This window comes from Momordica charantia (assembly GCF_013281855.1).
Source record: "Momordica charantia cultivar OHB3-1 chromosome 5 unlocalized genomic scaffold, Mcharantia_2.0 BLBB01000005.1, whole genome shotgun sequence".
Classification (NCBI taxonomy): Eukaryota; Viridiplantae; Streptophyta; class Magnoliopsida; order Cucurbitales; family Cucurbitaceae; genus Momordica; species Momordica charantia.
The window spans coordinates 16907015-16926940 of record NW_028275163.1 but is presented as its reverse complement, the minus strand read 5'-3'; the positions used below and the strand labels follow the sequence as shown (position 1 = coordinate 16926940).

At 34.5% G+C, this 19926-nt stretch overlaps 1 protein-coding gene across 2 annotated transcripts in view; it reads right to left on the bottom strand.

Annotated features, from left to right (window-relative positions):
• Positions 1-5885: 5885 nt before the first annotated feature.
• LOC111021806 (Nucleoporin interacting component (Nup93/Nic96-like) family protein) overlaps positions 5886-19926 on the bottom strand; it is a 30044-nt gene continuing 16003 nt past the window's right edge. For both annotated transcript variants that reach the window (XM_022298876.2, XM_022298877.2), the window contains exons 6-16: positions 19129-19218; positions 18178-18447; positions 17758-17853; positions 17501-17635; positions 15661-15714; positions 15488-15571; positions 13532-13618; positions 12548-13450; positions 11799-11980; positions 10715-11006; positions 5886-6447 (exon numbers count right to left, since the gene is read on the bottom strand). In XM_022298876.2, coding sequence (XP_022154568.1) covers positions 6370-6447; positions 10715-11006; positions 11799-11980; positions 12548-13450; positions 13532-13618; positions 15488-15571; positions 15661-15714; positions 17501-17635; positions 17758-17853; positions 18178-18447; positions 19129-19218 — 2271 coding nt within the window. In that variant the 3' untranslated portion in view covers positions 5886-6369. The remainder of the gene's footprint in view (positions 6448-10714; positions 11007-11798; positions 11981-12547; positions 13451-13531; positions 13619-15487; positions 15572-15660; positions 15715-17500; positions 17636-17757; positions 17854-18177; positions 18448-19128; positions 19219-19926) is intronic.

Genomic DNA, 19926 nt, shown 5'->3' with positions numbered 1-19926 from the left:
TATAGTTCTAATGTATATCTTATGCACATTATTTTTAACCTATAATTTTAATATGAATCATATTCATATTAATTTTATTTGAATCTCATTCAAATAATTTCTCTCATAATATATAGTTTCAATTAGAATTAACTATATATTATAATATATCACTATACATATAATCCCTTGAGCAATTTGAACATTTCAAAATTTTCCAAAAACTTGATCTTCGTTTTACCTGTTATGAGCTAGCAAGGGGACCTAAGGGACTTACATATCAGATGTTCCAACGATGCGAGACTAATCGGTCAAACTCATTGACCGAGTTAATCAACATTCGTTAACTGCGGGTCACTCCACTAAAGACCCACAGTTCGCACTCTTGTTTTCGTGCCCATACGACCATTAATGACAAGTGAATCCTGCACGAGTGCTCGTAACTCAAGCTGGATCAAATTACCGTTTTACCCCTGAGTTACATCTTTCTTCTCAAATACCACTGCTCCTTTAATGAACAACCCGGTTATGGTTCGACCAATAGTCGAAAGTCCCTCTCAAGCCAGTGAGAGGGTGGTATCCCTCGTTCAAGTCCCGGAGTCAGCATTTAAGAGAACACTCATCTACTCCCTAAAGTCGGGGAGGAGTGAATTCCATCTTGTGAAGTTATGTTCCCAGCTCCCCGCTTGGTCTCGTCCATAAAATGGTAGGAATATTGAGTCGGCGACTCGGGCCACTCTCATCCATACAGATCAATGGACGAGCCCTCAGGGCAGGAGTCCATAACTCACTCAGGATTGAGAATGAGTTGTCTGGTCATTCTATAAAATAGCAATCTGTTAGTCAGTCGTTACATCTAAAGATTGGCTATTTCATGGTCCGGTCTTATACAACTCATTGTATAGGATACCCACACCGCATGTCTCCACACGAACGACCTGGATCAAGTCATCTGTAACATTTACGTTTGGAGTCTGTTAGCAAGTCTTCTTCCTCGAACACGGGTTTTGATTATGCACGAACAAACGAACACGAATGCGTAATTGAACACCACCACTTAGCAACCTCACTAAAACTCTAGGATTAAGAACCCGGATTGTGGGATCTTGATTCTTGGAGAAGGAGGAAAAATGGGAATTGTGTTTGTTAGAGAGAGACGTTCTCCAGTTCTATAGTGAAAACCAACCAACAACCAAAGCAAATCGCATACATTTGATATAAATTAGAGGTATATTATGGGGAAGAAGCACGACTTATTAACATGCATTGGGTTGACTCTTTTGACTCATCGATCTTGGTCGGATCCTATTTATGGACCACATCTCAAAATAAATTAATAAGAGGAATAGTTCATGTCTATTATAAACCATTGTTAGGTTCTTTTTCTTTTCAATGTGGGATCATAACTTAAGATAAAGCTATTCAATGGCTAAATTGCAAAATTTGACCAAACTATAAGAACCAAGTTTAAATTTTTTAAAATTATAGGAAACTAAACTCAAATTATAAGGACTCAATTGAAACTTTTAAATTCATAATGACCAAATTCAAATTTGCCCCAACCATGAGGATCAAATTTGTAATGTAAACCTAAATATTATGAGCTTCTATCTAATTGTGTGGATTATATTATTTTAATTAGTTATTATGTATCAATGCATTTTTTGTGTTACTACATAATATTACAATAAAATATAATAATATTTGATATCAATAATTATCTTTCTAATAAAAAATATATAAATCTTTGATTTTGTTTAACCAGCTATTATTTATTAATATCAAATAATTCGTTAAGATCAAATTGATTAGCAAACTATAAAATAATTTAGGATCAATTATCAAGCCGTTGTTCCTTTAATTAAAAATTACATTAGCATATTATGTAGCTAATGTTTTTTTTAATAAGAATTATTCAAGGAGTCCGTATAATTATCATAACTAAACGAATAACATTTTTATTCATGTCGATTTCATTAAGATTGATTTTCAGTTAAATTCTTTATCATTTTTATTCCTAATAAATAAAGAGAAATTTTCTTATAGTTGATGTCTTCAATTTTATTTTCCTTATATTACATATTTTTTCAAATTAATCTCTTGAGTTTGTGTTCTTTGTTCATTATTGGTATGAGTGTTCACTTTGGCATAACAAACTCAGAATGAGAAATCAATTCAAGCAGCCATAGTCGTAGAGCTTGTTGCGTAACAAATATTTTTGAAAATATAATAAAAAAAATTTGAAATTTTACTTATTACAAAATAATATTGAAATGGTGTTTCAAATTTCAATAGTATTAAAAAATGGTTAAAATACTATTTTTGTCCCTATATTTCAACTTTGGCTCATTTTTGTCCTTGTAATTTCAAAATATTCATTTAGGTCCCCGTACATTTAACTTTGGTTCATTTTAGTGATTGTACTTTCAAAATGTTCATTTTGATTTCTTGAATTTTAAAAAATTAAACTTTTGATCGTTGTTTTAAAATTTTTAATATGAAGTCATGATTACATTGTAATAAATATATTGAGTATAATATAGTGTAGAAATTGAGGAAATTGGGATTTCCGACTTGATCTATAATTCATTTGAATTTTTTACCTCTCTCTAAAAAAAAATGTGACCCCTCCCTCAGAGTGATTCCCTCCACCAATCTCTCACCTTAAACCTCACAATTTACTTTTAATTTGATAATATGGAAAAAAATATCAACATTTTTATTTAAGAATTAATTAACAATTGAGAACCAATAACGAAAATTCACAAAAAAAATCCTCTAAACATAATCCACATAAATTCTCCAATAGCTAAATTCTGGTACATTATTAGCTTCTTACAAAAAATATATATATATATACATATATATATATATTTTGCATGATCCAAGAATAAATACCCTAATATTAAAAAAAGAGATAATATCTTCGAGGACTATTTTAGAAACTTATTTACATAAATGTCTAAATTTTTATAAATTTACACTTTTAGATTTCTGTAGGTAGGATTTTAATTTAATTCCGAATTCATTGCATTTTCATTTATTAAGGGATTTTGATTTTTTGAAATATAAAATTGTTATTTCCATAAATTAATATCACAATCCATGTGGGTCCTATAATAATTGCCAATTCAAATTCCTTAACTCTCTCCTTCAAATCCCTAAAAAAAGATTTATTTCATCTCTCCTCCATTGTTTCCGATTTTCTTCTTCCTTCACGTCCAAGGTATCCCGTTTTTCTTCTTCGTTCACTGCCCAGCACAACATCCTTGTCATCTGCTACGGTGCTACAAACACTTTCCCTTCGATTTCTGCTATGGTGCACGGTGCTACAATAATGTTTCAAAATGGTTAAGTAACCTATTACTTCTTCTTCTTTCTTTTTGTTTTGGTAGCCCTTTGTACTTGATCATGTTAACGTAATTGAACTAATATATATCCACCTAAAACATGTAAAATAGTAAAGGCTCATTCTGAAAGTCAATATGAAGTCCTATAAGACATGGTATAAAGTATAATATATTGAATATATAATATATCCGATATAACATAGACTAAACCTTATGAGATATAAAATTTATCCGTATGTATTGATGTAAATCATTAACGGTATATATCCAATAGATTTTTTACTTTAAATCATCATCCGTATATATCGAGATACATAAATCTTGAGATATAATATATATCTTTATCTAAACACTATATATCACCGTACATACGTTACTCAGAACAAACGAATAAAGAAAAATATACTCGTATATACCAATGTAATACCGAAAGTCCTTTGTAAACTAGAGATATATTATATATCCTAATACATTTTCCATGGAAATTGTTTCACTGGTATATATGGAGATACTTTAATCTAGATATATATTATATATCCTAATCAGTATCACTATATTATATATACTCCAATATACACTGTTATAAAGGATAATAGCAGATAGCAAGAGATAATGGAACTAGAGAGTAACAGATTCTGTCAAAAAATGAAAACCTAAATTGAGCATATACAATAAGAACTATATACCTCGATTCTGTACAAAATTGAAACCTAAATATAGCATAAAATACGGTATAAGGAGACATGACGGACTGGATTGCTCATGCGACGGAGGAAGAAGATGAAATTAGAACTTACAGTGTAATGGGTTGACTTAGCCACCAGAAACGAAGGAAGCGTGACGATGTTGCCCTATGAAATGCGACGGAGGCCGCCGGAGATATCTTCTGCAAAGAATGGAGAAACACCCGCCGGAGAAATCTCTTGAGAAACGCGACAAGAACCTTGAAGGTGGAGAAACCTTACAGTTGCAGCAGTGAAGAGGGAGAAACCGACGGAGATGAGGAGGTTACGAAATCGTGGGTTTCTAAAAATCTCAATTTTGGAAATTTGAATTAACTTAATTTTAGGGATTTGATATATTTTAATAATTATTTACCAATTTCATATTTTATTAATGATTTAATATTGAGATGGATATATTAGTAATTTCTATTATGGGTACCATCTATTCCCTTCAATCCTTATAGGAATGAAGTGTTTTCCTTTGAGTGAGAGTTATACAACTTGAGTTATGGGGATAAGAATGAGTTTTTTTTTTCAAAAAAGAATAAAAAATAAACAAAAGAATAAGAAAAAAGTATTTAAATCATAGTCTAATTGATTTAATAATCTATGGATCTATTTGACATTAATTAGAATTCTATACATAACTTTGAATTTCCTCGAGCCGTACGAGGAGAAAACTTCTTATACGGTTCTGGGGGGGGTATTGTTAATTTACATCTATCCCAATGAGCCGTTTATCGAATCATTGCAATTGATGTTCGATCCCGAAGAGAAGGAAGGGATCTTCGTAAAGTGGGTTTTTATGATCCAATATATACAATAAAATATGGGTTTAAATAAATTGAATTGTTACTGTTACTAAGACTTTTTCAAAAACTACCCATGTCATAAGAGTATAGATTACTATGGACCAATTAAACCAATGACTATACATGATTCAATAAATGAATCAATTACATACCAGTTCCAAGAAATTAGAGGTTAATAGACCATCTATGTACTAATCTCTTGAAAGAATATAGAATTGTGCTATCCCAGGCCCCAGATTTATGGAATCGACATTTATGCAATCTTATGTCGTAATTATGCAAAATTGATTTTCCATACTAGACAATTAAATATTTAATATTCTATTATGTAATTTCAACTTTTTTTAAATAGATTTTTTACATATTAGATACGTTATTGAGAATTTGAATTAATTTTTATTTTCAATTCATAATTGATTTTTCAAGTTTAAAAGTTAAATGTTTTAGATTTGTAATTGATTATTCAAAGTTGAGATTTTTTCTATATTAAATTCAAATTGAAAAGAAAGATTTATGGTGAGAGATTGATGGAAGAAATAAAAATTGTGAAGAAATTTGTCTTTTTGAATAATGAGGATATTAAGATAATTTTACAAAGCCAAAAAATGAAAATAGGTAAAAAATGAGAAGAGGGGTTATGAATAAGAGATTTGAAAAAGGGGGTCAAATGTCCTAATTTCATTAAGAAAAATGACAAAAATCCCAAATTTCTCTTGAAATTGTAATAGAAAATAGAGATTAAAAATAAAATTAAGATATCAAAATAGTCACCTTTTGTAAATAGATCAAAACAAACACGTTGAAAATGAACATTTAGGGAGTAAAGGAACCCAAATGAATCTTGTCACTGAAATTTGTGGCCTTCAAAAGAAAACCCTTTTTAATTGGTGACGATTACTTTTGCTGTCTGTTTTCGATTTTTATTCAGGCTGATTATTGGTACAATTTTATTCTTTGTATTTGCTGATTTTGATGATTCTTTTCAATGGATTACTGCAAATTTCACACAACACAATGACTAGATGAATCAACCATATGTTCTCAATACATTTTGTCATTTACAATCAACAAAACAGTCTTTTTCATGACATTCCGAAACAGATACACATCCTCAACACATTTGATCAAATATAAACCCTAAATTTTGCACAATGTTTCCATCCCTTCTACTTTTAGCTCTCCTTACAAACATGATGATAAAAGGGCAAGGAAAAGAACTGAGAGGGAAAAGAAAAATTTGGGAATGATCTTGTTATTGACTTACAATTAGTTTTCCGATTGTGAAGCAAAAACTGTGCATAACGGTGATTGAACACGAGAACTATAGAACTCGCCATGACCCGTCCTTCCACCGTTACCTTAATCCCAACATTCCTCAACATCATTCCTTTTTTTCTTTTCTACTTCTACAGAAACCTATAACTATGCTAAACATTTCCCTTTACTCGATCGTCAGAGACTTTTTTTCATGGCTAGCTCCCCTAATGCTGAAGTCTACATGCTTCACAAGGTTTGAGCAACCTTCTCGTACAAATCGCGAGGCCAATTCCTGTTTAAATTATTTGCTATGAAGTTCGCAATCTGCAGAAGTAAAAGAAATCCATCATGAATCAGGAGCAGATTAACCCAAGAATATACACAACAGGCTAGCTTTAAATCTCATCACCATGTCACAATATATTGCCTAATGCATTTCTACTCTGATTAGAAATAATATTTTATTCAAAAAGTGAGATCTCATTTTATCATAAAGTTCAACTCTAACGATGCAATACTTAAAGTTCGGTCAATTTCAAATCCGTAACTATTATGCTTTGGGATTTATTATTTCCTTCCAAACCTATTACTTTGAATCCTATTATTGAGGCTTGGGGTCATGGGGAAATATCTTACAATCTTGAAGATGTTGATTGTGAGAGGTTTTATTAGTAATATTAATAGTGGAATAGTTGTAATTCAAACATTAGTAGCACTGTATTCGTAATCACTTGAGAGAGTGGATAGTTATTAACAAAGACTCAAAGAGTGTACGAGGTTTGCCAGTTAGATGGAACTTTGGGGATTAGCCCATCGAGGGAGAGAAAACTCTCTCAAAAGACTATACTAGGGCACTCTCTCTTCAATATTGCAATATAATTTTAGTACCTGTTCTTGTAATCGGGATTCTATCATTGATAAACTATGGAGATTGAAGAATTGGTCTTTAGCCCTGGTATTGGGTATAGAGGAAGCAAAACACCTCAGATAGTTCTCTAAACAATAACTAACTACTTCTGATTGCCTGTCAATCTGTGGTGGTGCATAGCGCTGCATCCAAGGACAGTCTCTCAACATTTAAAATTCTCTTTCCAAAATGTGTTCATGAAAACCTTGTTCCGAGCTTTATGATCCTTGTTAATGCCAAAGCCACTAAGATAAAGAGATGCCTCTGGGGTAGAAAGTATGCATATTTAGTCAAGACATCCACTGCCACCAGAATCATCACTCCTTTCAAATTGGAGTGCAAACCTCGAATAAATCCATGACTACATCAAAATCTGAGGGAAAAACAAAATGGCCTAAGGACAGGGGGAAGAGATAGACCCCTCCGAGACGGAGGTAGATCACAAAAAAGCCTTTCAATCCTTGAGGATTGTGGAAATAGGATGCAAATGAAGGATGGTTCCAATAGATTTGAAAGCAATGGTTCCTTTTCCTGCATGAAGGACAGATCAAAATTTACTTATTACAACCATCATAAATTCCTTACAAGTCTGAAAAGGCTGCCGACCTGACCTATCATCCCACGAAACCATGATAACGCTTCACCGGTCAAGCTAATAACTAATTACAATTGCTTCAATCCTCTTTGCCTTTAATATTCGATTAACCTCAAAACGTCGATCTGCTTGAAAATCCACCGACTTGGAGTTGTTACATCAAACACTTGTAATTCCAACTTTCATCCTCCCACCTCCAATGCACTGACATCACCTACTTCAATACCAACCATTTTAATCGAATGGTCCTTTATCTTTTCTTGAGTTCTCATGTACTATCAATTGGATGATTTCTCAGCCTCATAATATTTGCAGTGTGAGGTATCTTTTCTTGAGTTCTCATGTACTATCAATTCGATGATTTCTCACCCCACCAATTTGAGAGGGTGGGTAAACTCTCCTTTCTCCTACCCCTAGCACAAGACACAAAAACATAGACTACCCTGGAAGGTCTATTTTTATCTCCCAAACAAACGCTCCCCTCTATCCTGGCCCACACTCTCTGTCCTGGCCATTATTCTTTCTCAGCCTGCGCATTTACCATTCTACCGCTTCTAGAATATGTCTTCACTATAGGAGGCATGTTGGGGGTCTAACACACAGTAACTGGTTCACTCTAGCAATGTCGATGGATCTTCTGCACCTCCTCTAGTAACTCCCAATTTTTATTCTACAAGTTATATACTGTCATCCATTTTCCTCCCTCTAGACATGCTCAGAAAAGGTGATCGGACACCGATTTGGTAGGACTTAAGCAATCTATTGGAGTTTTATTGCATGTAATAGATTAGTTTCAAGATTCCCAAACTTTCAAGAGGTCTTAGAGCTTTTTCCTTTAAGTTTACTCTACAGTGCACTTCCAATTAACAACGTACCTCGTTTCTCCTGCACCTTCCCTTAATTTCAAATAATTCTCTCCCTAATAGAATATTTTGTCTTATTACAAAATGACATCCTACCCTCCTCAAAAATATATCCTAACTATTTTGCTCACCATTTTGAGGATCATGTGGTTCTGAACAAGAGGAATTTTGGAAGGGGTGGTCAATGCCTCCTTTAAAGTTGAGGCCTCCGTGACCAAAGAGTTTTGTATTTATCCTTTGTCAGTTTTTGTAATAGGACCTTCCGCTCTGATACCATCTTAATAATGAACAAACCACCACTCAACCCAAAAGCTTAAGCTGATGGGTTGGGTAAATTTAATTCATTTATATGGATTCTAATAGGTAAGAAGTGAAAGATTATATAGATTTGTGAGAGTACAGCCTAAGGATCAAGGGATGACTCGATGAGAAACCCCCTTCCCAAAAGACCTACATAAGTACAGCTGTCCAATCTTTATTGATAAACTGTAATTATAAAAGAATTTTTGGTCGGTAATCTGCCTTCAATTCTTTTGTTGGGAGCTTAGTCATGTGGCCTTAAACACACATGATAGGATACAGAGGAAGCACCCACGGTCCCACACATGTCGACTCTCCCCCAATTGCTGTCACCTTTTTTTTTAGGCTTCAGAGACTCAAGGCCGTCTCTTTCATCCAATGTACATTTGCCACACGTTTTTGGAATCATCTGCTCTTGGCTTTTGGATGGACAACAGTCCTTCACATGCAGCCACCCCTCTTTCTTGATTGCCTACTGACAGGACACCCCTTCAGAAAAGAAAAAGCTACACTATGGGTTCAATTCATTTGGGCATACCTATGGAGCTTATGGCTAGAAAGGAACCCATAGTGTGCTTTTTTTTCATCTTGCCTACTATGGTTTCTCATATGTATGTATGTTAAATTATACTATCTGTGAGTATTTCCTTTCCTAATAGGCAAGAGTTTCTTTTTTCTTTTTAATTATTCCCTGTAGCTGCTATTTATATCCTTGTATCAACTCTTTTTTTTTTCTTTTTTCTCTTGATATCCGTGTGTCCGGACCAGCTTACGCGCACCTTGACTATTCACGGTCAACCGCCTGACCCTACTACATTTGGTTGACAAGAAGACTCGTAGGATATTAAATCCTAGGTAGGTGGCCACCATGGTTTGAACTCATTCCCTCTAAGTCCTTTGCTATTTACATTGACCATCATTGACCATTGGGTCATCCCATGATGGTTCCCTTGTATCAACTCTTTAAAAGTAAGAATTATTTATATATAGACGTATACACACTTCTCACACCAAATAGCAGAATCTCATGAGACATTGGCATAACTACATGTTATCTTTTTTAAATCTAGGATACAAATACGGCAAAGATACATTTTACTAAAATATACATTTTAAGAAAATATATATCGTGTTTATACAAGGACATTTAAAGTCGTAACTTATATATTTATATGCATAAAGAAACTAGCTTGATACATTTCACTCTCAATTTATTATTTTTTTCGTATATATCTATTTATGCCAATTTATTATGCTTAACAATTATTTGACATGAGTCTAACCAATATCGAACTCATCGAACTCATGTTTAATTTATACAACTAGAGTATGACATGGGTTTATTATGATAACAAATATCTAATAGCTGTCCAACAAATGCCAAACATAGATAAATGACGGAGTGTTTGTGCTTTATAGCTTCTACTTTATTGGAAACATTGTTTGACTCTCTTCCCTCTTAGCATTGTAAAACAAATCTGAGCCAAACAACTAAACAAATAAGTTAAAGGTCTAAAATGTCTCTTTACAATTCAATTCATCCCAACACATGAATACCCCACTTTTTGAACATCAACTAAACTCATCTAAATTGAAGAAATTTAATTGACAAGAACCAAAACATTTTGATTAGCAGATCAGCAATATTGTGTCTTGGTTAGGGAGAGGAATTAATAAGACTTGCTATAGGTTTGTGTTGGATTTATCAATATTTGTGTAAATATTAGTTGTCAATATTAGTTGTTAATATTTAGTCTTGATTGTTGATATTTAGTCTTTATGGTATTTATTACTTTCCTTGTTTGTAGTAGGTCATTCTCCTATATAAGAAGACCTAAGTTACATGTTTGAATATAGCAGAATATTTTTTACTCTCAAATTCACGTGATGTTAACATAGCATTAGAAGTAAATACTGTTAGCATACCTTGGCCCTCAAGGCACGCAGAGATCCATCAGAATCTGCCACATTGTCCAGACACGTAAGTGCAACCTTCAAAAGATCCGGTACACAAGCTTGAATGTGAGGAGATAAGTTTTGAAACACATCAGAAGTCATATCAGGTCCTCGTGGATCCAATGGAAGAAATGGAATTCTAGCAATCTCCCTTAAAGCATCTAGATGATGACCCAATCTGGCCAACTTGTGGATAGAAAGAACTGCCTCAAGTTGTCTTAACACGGTCTGTTGCTCCATGACATATTCTCTTTCCTGAAGGCTGCATGTTACATAACAATCAATTTGGGTGAAGGTCGTTATGCTGCTCTCTAGTTAATATATTGTAGAAGCCACCGTTATAGGAAAAAATTCAATAAAGAACAATGTTCTTGATAACTCAAAACATTTTTAGCACATCAAACTTAACACATGTTCAAAAAAAATGATTCCCAATATTCCCTTCCCCAACCCAAAAAAAAAAAAAGAAGGAAACCTTGCTTTCATTGAGAAGACAAGGGGCATGCAAAAAGATAGTCCTAGAAAAGGGAGCCAAACCAAAACAAAAAGAATCTAACAAAATAAGACCTTAGGGTAATTACAAAAATCCTCGACCACAAAATCCCAGAGAGAGATATGAAACCTAACAAGGGTCAAACCTCCTCCCAAGACCTCTCTACCCCTCTACAAGTTCTATCGTTTCTCTCAATCCAAAGACTCTTTAACTTAAACTCTACATGTAGAAATTATGTGGAGCTCAACTAACAAAATAGTTTAGTTTCTAGAAAATTAGAAATAGAAAAGGGTAAATAATCCGTGCATATTTACAGGATTGACATTTATTGATTTACATCCAAGAACGGACAGAAGCTTCTTTCGCAAATTCTATGTTTCTAGATAATAAGGTAGACATGTACAAAAATCAGACTAACTAACAGAACGGTACCACCCAACCTCAAACAGTTTGAAATAAACATTCACATGAAACAGTTTATAACATAATTCATAAATTTAGAGAAGCATTGATAAAAAGAATTGCTACATGTTTGCAAACTATTATAAAATAATCAATGACCTGATTTCAGGGTAATATTTGTAGGTTTCCAATATGTCATTGCCTGAATGAATAAGGCCAGCAGTCCGGCTCTCCCCATCCAGTCTACCACGTGACAGGGCACAGATTGCTTCAGAGAGACACCTATTAATCGTGTCCAGTGCCATTGAAAATGCCCCAACTCTCTTGTGGATCTCTATTGACTGATATTGAGTAAAAAGCAGAATTTTAAAATGATAAGAATAGTAATACATTGAGTTCTTTGTCTTTTGATTCTCTTATTTTAGTTCTACTCTCTTCACTCCTTCGGGAGTTTGTATCCTAGAACAATTTGTTCATTTTCATTACTCAATGAAAAGTTCGTATTTTGTTTAAAAAAAAAAAAAAAAGAAGAATAGTAATACATCGAGGGATAAGCCAAGTTCCAGATGATAGGGCACAATCAGAAATAAGACAGTTGCTAATAGATATTAGAGAAAAGAATCAGGAAACCGAGCTCCCAGAGTAAGACTCAATATCAGAAATTTGAAGATTTTTGGAACGCTTGATTGGAGGTTACTTGTATGATATCCAGTGTCTCGATATAAAATATATGGAAGCCTTTCTCTTCAACAAAAACAGCCGCAAGGCAAACCTTGACTTTTAAACATTGGTCTAGTTAAATAAATAATTCCAGGGAAGTTATGCATATGAATTGATAACGTGATGTGACCACCACCAAGTTTTAGAGAAGTGGGCATTTCAATTTTTCAGATAAGACAAATTATTACCTTGTCATAAAGCCCAGCTTCCTGGCACTGTCGAGCAGCTTCAAGTAGAAACTGTTGCCTTGATTTCATGTCAGTCATAAATCGTCCTAATTCACCTTCTTCTCCAGCACCCCTTGCACCAAGCAAGAGATAGATACCTCCATCACGTAACAAAAGTTCAGTAAGAAGTTGCTTCAGCATCAAGGTTCTCTGCCTCTGCTGATCCACACTACCCCTGCCAGACCATGACAACAGTCCACCCCCCACTGCTGCAGCAGCTTGGGCATAGTACTCAAGTGCCATAGATAAATTACCCATTCTTAAATAAAGAGAACCATACTGCCTAATTATGCTAGCTACCTCAGCATAAGCATCCATCACACCCAATTTTTGTCCAGCCCCAGATCCTTCTGAAAGAACTCCATGGTCTGCCAGCGCAATTGATATGTGGGCAGCATCAATATTTAATCCTTCTTCTCCTGTTTCCTTTGACAAATACAAGACCGCCGGCAGCAATTGGATACTTAAAAGCAGAACATATGGATATACCAGGGGATCTTTTCCATTTTTTGTATAATATGACGGTTCAAATTTATTGAGGTAAAACTGCAAATCATCCAAAGTGTAAGGTACTGAGCCTTCACTCAGAATGATAGATGAGGATTCCCCATGGCTGTTACGTACAGCTGACAACTGAAACCATAGAAAATCCTCGATTGTGTTAAACAGTGTGGGAAGATCTCTCAACAAGCGATCAATTTGCCGGCGTGAACCTGAAATAATAGCATATAACAACAACTTTTTCTTATCATATGCAGCTCGGCCCATCCTATCTCCCATTCTTAATAACTTCTCACATTCTTCTGATGCAACAGTTGCTATCTCCACTGGTACCATGCCCCCAGAGTTAATCCACTCTGTAAGCTGTCGAGAAAAAAATAGTGACTTAAGGTTGAACTTGAATATTGCATTGGTTCCATTTATGAGCAATAAACGAAATTATACCAGAGGAGCAAACTGATTTGAAGCACGAGATGACAGTGCAATGTTTCTGGCTTCGTCATAATATCCAGTTCTCAAGCAAAAATAGATCTGTTGGAAACAAAAATACAACTTAGGACAACATTCAGGGAAAACCAACCTTTCTGTACTCTGTTTTCTTTAAAAACCACTCAACTCTATATTCATCCATACCTTCCTGTGTAGTAATTTCATAAGTTTCTACTGAACATACAATGGCAAGTATAAAATAGAAAACCGAACTTCTAATATCGTGATGATTACGCAGAACACTAGCAACAAACAAATGTTATTTACAAATAAGTCCGGCAAGGACAAGGTAAAGAAAATAAACAAAATATAAAGTACATAAGATTTGAGCATCACCCCTAACATAAAATCTATCTAACGAATAAGTTTCAAACAGCATCTTTCTCTAGTCATTAACCTTTACTTATTCAAATTAATCCTACGGATACGTATAATTCAGAAGAATATGTGAGTAGAAAAATTAATACAAAAAGTGGGAAATCAGAAAGGCATCTTGCCATTTGCCTAAACCTGTAGAGATGAGTAAAATATTAGTGGAAGATATCATTGAGTTGTTCATTACTCCTTTACCTGCTCTTTGGGAAAGGCTCCTTCGACAGAGTCAGGAGGCTAGTTGTCCCAGTTTTAAGAACAGAATAAGATTATATGGAAAATCTTAAGGTCTTAATTCTTGGGGTCATGGAAAGAGTGGGTTAGTTGAATATCAAACCCCTTACTCATTTCTTGTTGATACAAATATTTCAATTTTAATTCATTTTCTTAAAAAAAAAAAAAGTAATGAACAAGAAGATTTTGGTTTTGCCAAAAATATGGGAAAAATAAATTTGGGAGTAGGTGCTCCAACAGATTTCATTAATGTAATGAAATAGAATAGATGTACAAAAGGGGAAGATCCCAAACCAATGGAGTTACAAGAAAGCTCTCCAATTGGTTAATAGAGAGACAAAGCTATAGTGCTTAAAGATGGGGGAACATTTGCACCATGAAACAACCAAATGAAAATTTTCAGCCTGAGCATATTGAAAATTTCCTAAGATTTCCTTCGGGCTATCATTCAACAGAAAAAATAAAACCTGCCAGAGTTGTTTATGCAGTGCAATTCTTTTGTGGCTATGGAGAGAAACAGATGAATTCTCAGATGCATCTAAAGAGGATCATCTGAATGTACAATGGATAGAACTTCTTGTCAAAATCCGGCTTTCATTACACATAAACTGGAGGACCTTTCTCTAACCACTGGGGTTCAAAAGGGAAATTCCTGTTTCTACTTCTCTTTGTCTATCTATTTCATATGTGTCCTTTTTTGTAAATTATTTTTAAATTTCCCTTTTGAACCCAACATGCCCTTACCTAATATCTTATGCAACAAAATCTTACCTTCCAACATTTGGCATTTGGGATGCTGATAGATAACTAAGGTGGCTACCAAGAAACCCATGACAGAAAGTCTAGATCTATGATCTGTCTCTCAGAACAACTCAAACATTTTTGTAAAACTAATCATATTGTTTTACAAAAAAACTCAAGCAAAAAGCATCTTTACTACAATGTTCACCAATAAATAGACCAGACAAGGCATGTGGCTTTCATCTCCTGCTCCTGACGAGAGCTACACAATAATTCAACCATTATAAAGGCATCACCGAGAAAAATGTTATAGTCCAGAAATCTTCCACTGAACCACTCAGCTACACAGGCTTTGGAGTTATTCGTATATTTTCCAAATTAATTTGAAAATTGAAACTGAGCATTGATTATGGATAGAATACAAATTCAATGATCATTCGTATGAAACTTGAATATGAATAACCAAGTTTGCTGCTAAACATATCAATTAAGAACCTTTTTTTATGAGAAACATATTAATGCAAATTCTTGTAAAATTGCAAAGCAACAGAAGTGTATCAACACCTGTTGCCAGGTAGTATCAACAGGAGGCTGCCTGCGTACATCATTGGCATCAAAATCTAGAACTCCACAGTCTCTCAAGCGAATCTGCAAATACAGAGAACTTAAAACTAGAGTAAAATATGTTATATAGCATGTAAAACATTTCTAATTCTTTGAACACATGAAAAACAAACCCGAAGGAAGGCCCGAACTCTTTGCAGATTTCCAACGACACCGCCAAGGGCAGCCTATAAGGAAATAGAGATGACTCAACAAATGAGTGATGTAAGAATTAATGTCAACTACAATATTTTCAAGAATAAAAGCATACATACATTGTATATATGCATAAGTTAATGTTCATTACGGTTTTATTTACAAATTTCTTATCCTTTTCACACTGCTTCTCCACCACCCTAGAATTCTTCAAAAAAATTCCCTTACCCATCACAACTTTTCCTTGCTTTCAAAGGCTTTCATCTCATTTTTTCCTTTGAGCACCTGTGTTTCTCCTCAGAATTTGAGACCAAAGCACTTCCTTTCAACTGTTCTCTTCCCCTAATACTTTGCCACAGTTATTCCTCATTAGAAATTCTTCCATCATCTCCCAGAAAACTCTCCCATCCCATCTTTTTTTTAATAAGAAATAATTTAATTGATATGTGATTTTTTTTTTTTTTTGAGAAACAATTTCATTCATGGTATATGAAATTTGAGAGCATGAGGGGATACAAAAGGGAGAAATACCTATCCACCGGCGTTACCAAAAACATTTCCAATTGGATATCAAGCTGTAAAGCTATAATGATGGAAGAGAGGTGAACATTTGCACCATGAAACAACCAAAAACACAATAGATTCAAACAAGCAATCAAATGGGAGTTCCTTTTCTTGAAATATCTGATGATTCCTTTCCATCCAAATAGCTCAAAAACCAGCTCGAACAAAATACATCCATAGAAGCTTTTCCTCCTTTGTGAAGGGGTGACCTGTAAGCAGGTAAGCCAACATATGGCTAGCCTTAGAGGGTATGCAGGTATGCCATCCAAAACTAGAGAGGATTTTGTTCCAAAAGTTTTAGGATTGCAAGTATCAAAGATGTGGCCCTGTGATTTATCATTTTCCTCACAAAGAACACACCAATGAGGGGAGATTTGCATATAAGGCATTCTCTGCTACAGCTTGTCATGGGTATTTATAGCTTTTAGACTAACCTCCCTCAACAGAAACTTCGCCTTTTTTGGGTACTGATTGATGATCGCTCAATATATATTTACAGAAGAGGGGGGCTTCATCATTCAGTGAGATATTTGACAAGTCATGAATCAGGGAGCTGATAGAGAAAAAGCCAGAAGTTTCCAAGCTCCGAAAGTATATATCATTGTGATGTTGTCCATAGAAGGCTGTTTTCAAGCCAAAGGCTGTAGGAGGGATGCCTGCTCTGTAATTTCTGCTTCCTTTAGGTTCGAAACCTAATGTCCCAGTCCCACAAAGCCAAAGCATCTTATTCATCCCTGTTGAACCGCAATGTGATTTATCATCCCCTCATTTGATGTGGATATAATCTCTCCACAAATCGACCATATTGATTTGATAATTTTAGCATCTATCTAACAAATTCCACCATTAGATCTGGTCGTCTTGGAGAACTTTTAAAGAACGGTGAAGCAACCAATTGTTCTGTCCATCAAATTTGCTCCCATTGAACTTTGATGAAAAAATTTTAAAAAATGTTCCATTTCCTTTAATTTTACCCCACCTCCATAACCATAACCACTTACTAAATTAATCCAGAACAGAAAAAGAAAAATGTTCTCAAAGCAACTACAAAATGCCATGTTCGCACCAGCAGTTAAGTTATTAACTAGATACTCTCACACTTGAGAGAACGTGTCCAATTTGAGATATGTCATTGGTCATGGAACATATTGGAACACTCCCCACCTTGTCAGTTCCTTTTTATTAACGCAAGTGTTGCTCATCCCAAAGAAATAAATAGTAAAAAAATCATACTAGGGAAAAAAAAAACATTACCTGTGCAGGATGGCTTTGTATTGTATCCATTATATATTTCTCGTGTCCCCATTCTAGATGGCGCCTTGCCCCAAATATTAATGACATCTTTTTTGAGACATTTCGTTTTGAAGTTGAGTCCTCACCCACTAATGTCTACCATTTAAAATAAATACATATCAGTTATCAACAATTCATCAAATCATAAAGAAATGAGGCAGATAAGATGGTTGGGTATTCATAATGTAGATTAATTAAGGAAAGGATTATGGACTTACTTGGATAAGATGCCAAATCTTTTGCATGTTAACTGACTTTCCAGCAGATGCATGGAGGTCTAGACTTTCATAAGCACCTTTGAAAGCTACAGCAGGCTAATAATGGAGAACAATTAGTAAAGAATCATAAATTAAAACATGTATTCATCATTCATCGCCAAATGGTTGACATTGAACAAATGATTAGAGCCAAGAAAATACATCAAAGCTGGCCTTCCATCAGTGCACATGTCTCTTACGTGTTATTATGTGTGAAATGCTAAAGATGATCAAAAGACAAAGATATCCCAAGTTTCATAAATGAAAACAAGCATTGAAATGAACTAAATTGGTCCATTCCAACAAGCTATTAAGATGCTCAACGAGGATGTAATATAGTAGTGCGACTACTAGCCGAAGATAGAAAGAATGAGGTCTTACTTTAAATGGTAATCCACGTTCCCTTGCATCATTCATCTTCTTCACTACTTCAGCATATGTTGATGCTTTTTTCTCAATAGTAGGCTTGTTGGCTAGAGATACATGCTCGAGGCTAGGTAGACCAGATGAAACATGTGGACTGGATACAAAGGAGGCTATTTGACCTGATTCTGGACCCCCAGTTTTACCATCAATCATATTAGTCCTGGGTAATGTAGATATTCGGCTTAAACTCTGAAGGAAATCACGTTTTTCCTTTTTCCAATCCTCCTGTCATACATTTGATTCCATATACAACTCATAAACAAATGCGCAATCAGTAAAGAATTAGCCCAAGCAGATTTTCTCTATTCTATAGAAACGAGCGCTCTTTTCTATCTATTTTAACACAAGTGGCTAAAAGTATGACAGAATTCAAATCCACTAAACAGAAATCAACTTACCTCCATCATTTTAATTTTAACCTCACAAAGGGGATGCCTATTCAAAGTCCAAGAAAAACATAAGAAACTAAACAAGCATCTACAATTTGAATGGAGAGGCACAAATTTTTCCATAGTTAAACTGCAAAAGCTCTTGAACAGCAACCAGAACCAGTAATCCAGTGTCACCATGAAAAGAGTGAAGATATTAAACAACTACAACATTAAGAGGACCACCAAAGGGCAAACAAAATACATTAGTTATCTCTTTAATGCTCAACCTCAAATGCAGAAACATGAAACGCCCAACTCTTCTAAAGAATTCATAAGTAATCCAATCAGAAATTTGTTCTACCACTTGATTTTTCACATGCCAATATCAGATACTAAGCAAAAATGATGAGTAGAGTATGGAAGAAATGAAGAGTTAAAGTGAAATATTTGCGGAATATGCGTATAGCATTAAAAAATAAAAGGTATCAGAGAAGAAATTCAAGTAACCTCTCAAAAATAACCCAGTCAGACTAACCTCTAAAACTTTCATCATATAATCATTAAAACTTCTAACGTTGTCCTTCTGAGCTTCCTGTATGGCCGAGATCATAGCCATTTCATGTACCTAAGATGAATGCATAATGCACAAAGATCAGAAATATCAACATAAATGACTATCCAGGAAAAGATGTGAAAATAGCATCAGAAAAGTCAGAAAATTTGCTATAACAATAATAATAGAATTGTCCAGCTGTTAAATGAAATAAAACAACACAAAAAAGCTAGGAGATCAGTTTTTACAGCTTATGAGACAAAAAGCACGTGATTTTACACTCTGAACTACAATGTTCCAGTGAAATTCATTTTTAAAAAAGATTTAAAGTGTTTCTCATCCCGATCGATTTGATTCCATTGATTTTCATTCCGATTCATTCCATTTTCGATTCCTGGTAAGTGAACAAGGCATTAGTCATTGGTCAGATGGTTTGAATCCTTAGCACGAAAGATTTATATGGCATCTCCTGATTTCTGGTTCAGTTTCTTATCAAAACATTAACGGCGACCTTCCAACTTCTCTTTCACATGGTCTGATTAATTCTACCAAGGTTGGGGATCCTATTCCTTCATCTTCTCATCTCCCCTTTGTTGACGATTCAGGTTCAGAGATCAGTATCAACAGTCCGGATTCCTCCCCCATTTCCAATTTCAATAGAAGTCTCCAGTGAAGTACTGTGCGCATCTTCCTTCGTTCAAGACATTCAATCTCTTTTTATTGAAGATAAGGAAGTGCAAGAGTCCGCAGCCGTTCCATCCTTTTTTGAAGAAGTTGAAA